The 2,846-nt window shown below is 41.9% G+C and overlaps 1 protein-coding gene across 2 annotated transcripts; it reads left to right on the forward strand.

Annotated features, from left to right (window-relative positions):
* The first annotated feature begins 1,660 nt into the window (after window positions 1-1,660).
* On the forward strand, window positions 1,661-2,652 carry LOC117939862 (protein TALPID3-like). 2 transcript variants are annotated; one of them, XM_034865284.1, is made up of 3 exons: window positions 1,661-1,841; window positions 2,103-2,279; window positions 2,310-2,652. In XM_034865284.1, the coding sequence occupies exons 1-3, from the start codon at window positions 1,710-1,712 to the stop codon at window positions 2,634-2,636; spliced, it is 636 nt and encodes a 211-aa protein (XP_034721175.1). In that variant the 5' UTR covers window positions 1,661-1,709; the 3' UTR covers window positions 2,637-2,652. The 2 variants fall into 2 exon arrangements, with proteins under 2 accessions (XP_034721175.1, XP_034721174.1); XM_034865283.1 differs by having other exon boundaries at window positions 2,103-2,652.
* Window positions 2,653-2,846: the final 194 nt, after the last annotated feature.

The raw sequence follows: 2,846 nt of genomic DNA on the forward strand, positions 1-2,846 counted from the left end.
TTGGCGGCGATTTTATAGGCGATGATGTCAGCACTATCTTTCTCCCAGCATGCCTCACTTCAGTCCCCCCTCTGACCCCCCCCTCCCTTCCTTTCCTCGCCTGCAATTCCAGGTCCTGGAGGGCGTCTTATTAACCGAGTGATTAATACAACAAGATGTAATAATATTAACATGGACGCCAGACTCACGCGTTGCTTAGCAACGTGTCCCAACACTCGTGCTCGGCTCGATGAGGTGACGTCATCGAGCTAGAAATCCATATTTCATCTCTGATGGAGAGTTAGACCACTTTCAGTTTTTATTTGCTAAAATAGTTACAGCTGTGTCCCACTGGTTGGAGATTCTTACACACACAATAACATGTTAGATCTTTATGTTTGAAGCCTGAAATAATAATAATAATAATAATAATAATAATAATTAATAATTAATAATAATAATAATTAATAAATAATAATAATAATAATTAATAATAATAAAACATAATAATAATAATTAATAATAATAATTAATAATAATAATAATAATTAATAATTAATAATAATTAATAAATAATAATAATAATAATAATAATTAATAATAATAAAACATAATAATAATAATAAATCATAATAATAATAATTAATAATAATAATTAATAATAATAATAATTAATAATAATAATAATAATTAATAATAATAAATTTAATTTATATTTGCAAAAATCTCAAAGTGCCACATGGTAAAAAAAAATGTGTCAAAAGGTTGAAAAGTTCAAGGGGACCGATACTTTCCCAAGACCCTGTATGTGGTCTGAAGGTGAGACGGGAGTCCAGCCTGATCTTTAAAGACCCTGTATGTGGTCTGAAGGTGAGACGGGAGTCCAGCCTGATCTTTAAAGACCCTGTATGTGGTCTGAAGGTGAGACGGGAGTCCAGCCTGATCTTTAAAGACCCTGTATGTGGTCTGAAGGTGAGACGGGAGTCCAGCCTGATCTTTAAAGACCCTGTATGTGGTCTGAAGGTGAGACGGGAGTCCAGCCTGATCTTTAAAGACCCTGTATGTGGTCTGAAGGTGAGACGGGAGTCCAGCCTCATCTTTAAAGACCCTGTATGTGGTCTGAAGGTGAGACGGGAGTCCAGCCTGATCTTTAAAGACCCTGTATGTGGTCTGAAGGTATGACGGGAGTCCAGCCTGATCTTTAAAGACCCTGTATGTGGTCTGAAGGTGAGACGGGAGTCCAGCCTGATCTTTAAAGACCCTGTATGTGGTCTGCAGGTGAGACGGGAGTCCAGCCTCATCTTTAAAGACCCTGTATGTGGTCTGCAGGTGAGACGGGAGTCCAGCCTGATCTTTAAAGACCCTGTATGTGGTCTGCAGGTGAGACGGGAGTCCAGCCTCATCTTTAAACTCCTCGACATAGACTAGAGGTGTAACATCCAGAAATGTGACCTCAGGTTATTATGCTCATGCAGATCTAGTTGCATAAAGCTATAAGACGTCTTACTATTCAATAGAAACACATTAGAAGATAAACATGTTTGAATACGATTCAAATCAAATTGAAGTGAGGTTTGAATCTCAGATATTTTGAATTTAGATGTATATATAAAACTGTGTCATCGGCATATAGATGAATATTATATAAATATATATATTAATATATTTTATGTTTTTTGTGTTTTATATATTTTATATATTTTAGAGAGGACTGGGCTCCCGGTGTTTCCATGGCAACCCAACCGGCTGCAGGAAGTCCCCACCGGGCCTCGGCCAATCACAGTCGAGCGGCGGCGAGGACAGCCAATGAGATGCTGAGGGAGATGAGACGTTTGAAAACGGAGATGAAGACGCTGCTGAACGTGAGTTGGCAGAGAAAAATGTATATTCAATATATATGTATGTATATATATATATATATATATTTATATATATATATGTGTGTGTATATATATATTTATTAGGTGGGCTGGTCTTTATTGTCCAGTCTGTACAGGGCCTCTCTCCCACACCTACGTACTCTTAGAGTAAACATAGACCCCCCACAGGGAGAACCTGCTGTAGAGTAGCTTCCTGGTCTTATTGTTGACCTAAAATCTGAATGACTTTCTGTCCTCCAACAGCCAGAAAACTCTCCAAGAACCACCAGACATGGACCAGACCACCACCACTCCCAACCAGACCAATTACTGTCCCAGTCCCAACAAACTGAGTCCCAACAAGCCCAGTCCCAGTCCCACCAAAGACCTTTCCTACAGTCCCAGTCCCAACATCCTGAGTCTCATCAACCTGAGTCCCAACAAACCCGGTCCCACCAAACCCAGTCCCACCAAACCCAGTCCCAGTCCTACCAAAGACCTTCGCTACAGTCCCAACAAAACCCCTCTCATCCAAACCGTTTACAATCCCAAACGTCTCAGTCCCAGTCCCAACATAATCCGCCCCATCACACCCAGTCCCAGTTCTCCCAGCAGCCCCGGCCCGCGCTGGACCGAAGGAGGCCCGTGGTCCCGTCCATGTTGGAGGAGGCAAGTCTGGTTCTTCGTCAGGTTCGGAGACGGAAGAAGGTTCTAGAGGAGAACCTGGAGTCTCTGAGGAGAGCCAAGTCCGGAGAGGTTCTGCACTGCCAACTGGAGGCGCTAGCTGCTAACAGGTAGCTAATGCTAACAGGCTGGCTGCTAACAGGTAGCTAATGCTAACAGGCTGGCTGCTAACAGGTAGCTAATGCTAACAGGCTGGGTGCTAAGGGGTAATGCTAGGTTGAAAAATGCTAACTTTATCTCTTTTAAGGTGAGATAAGGTGTGTTTTGTGTGTGCGTGTGTTTGTGTGTCTGTGCGTGTGTGTGTGTGTGTGTGTGTGTGTGTGT

This window comes from Etheostoma cragini, unplaced genomic scaffold, assembly GCF_013103735.1.
Source record: "Etheostoma cragini isolate CJK2018 unplaced genomic scaffold, CSU_Ecrag_1.0 ScbMSFa_1317, whole genome shotgun sequence".
Lineage (NCBI taxonomy): Eukaryota > Metazoa > Chordata > Actinopteri > Perciformes > Percidae > Etheostoma > Etheostoma cragini.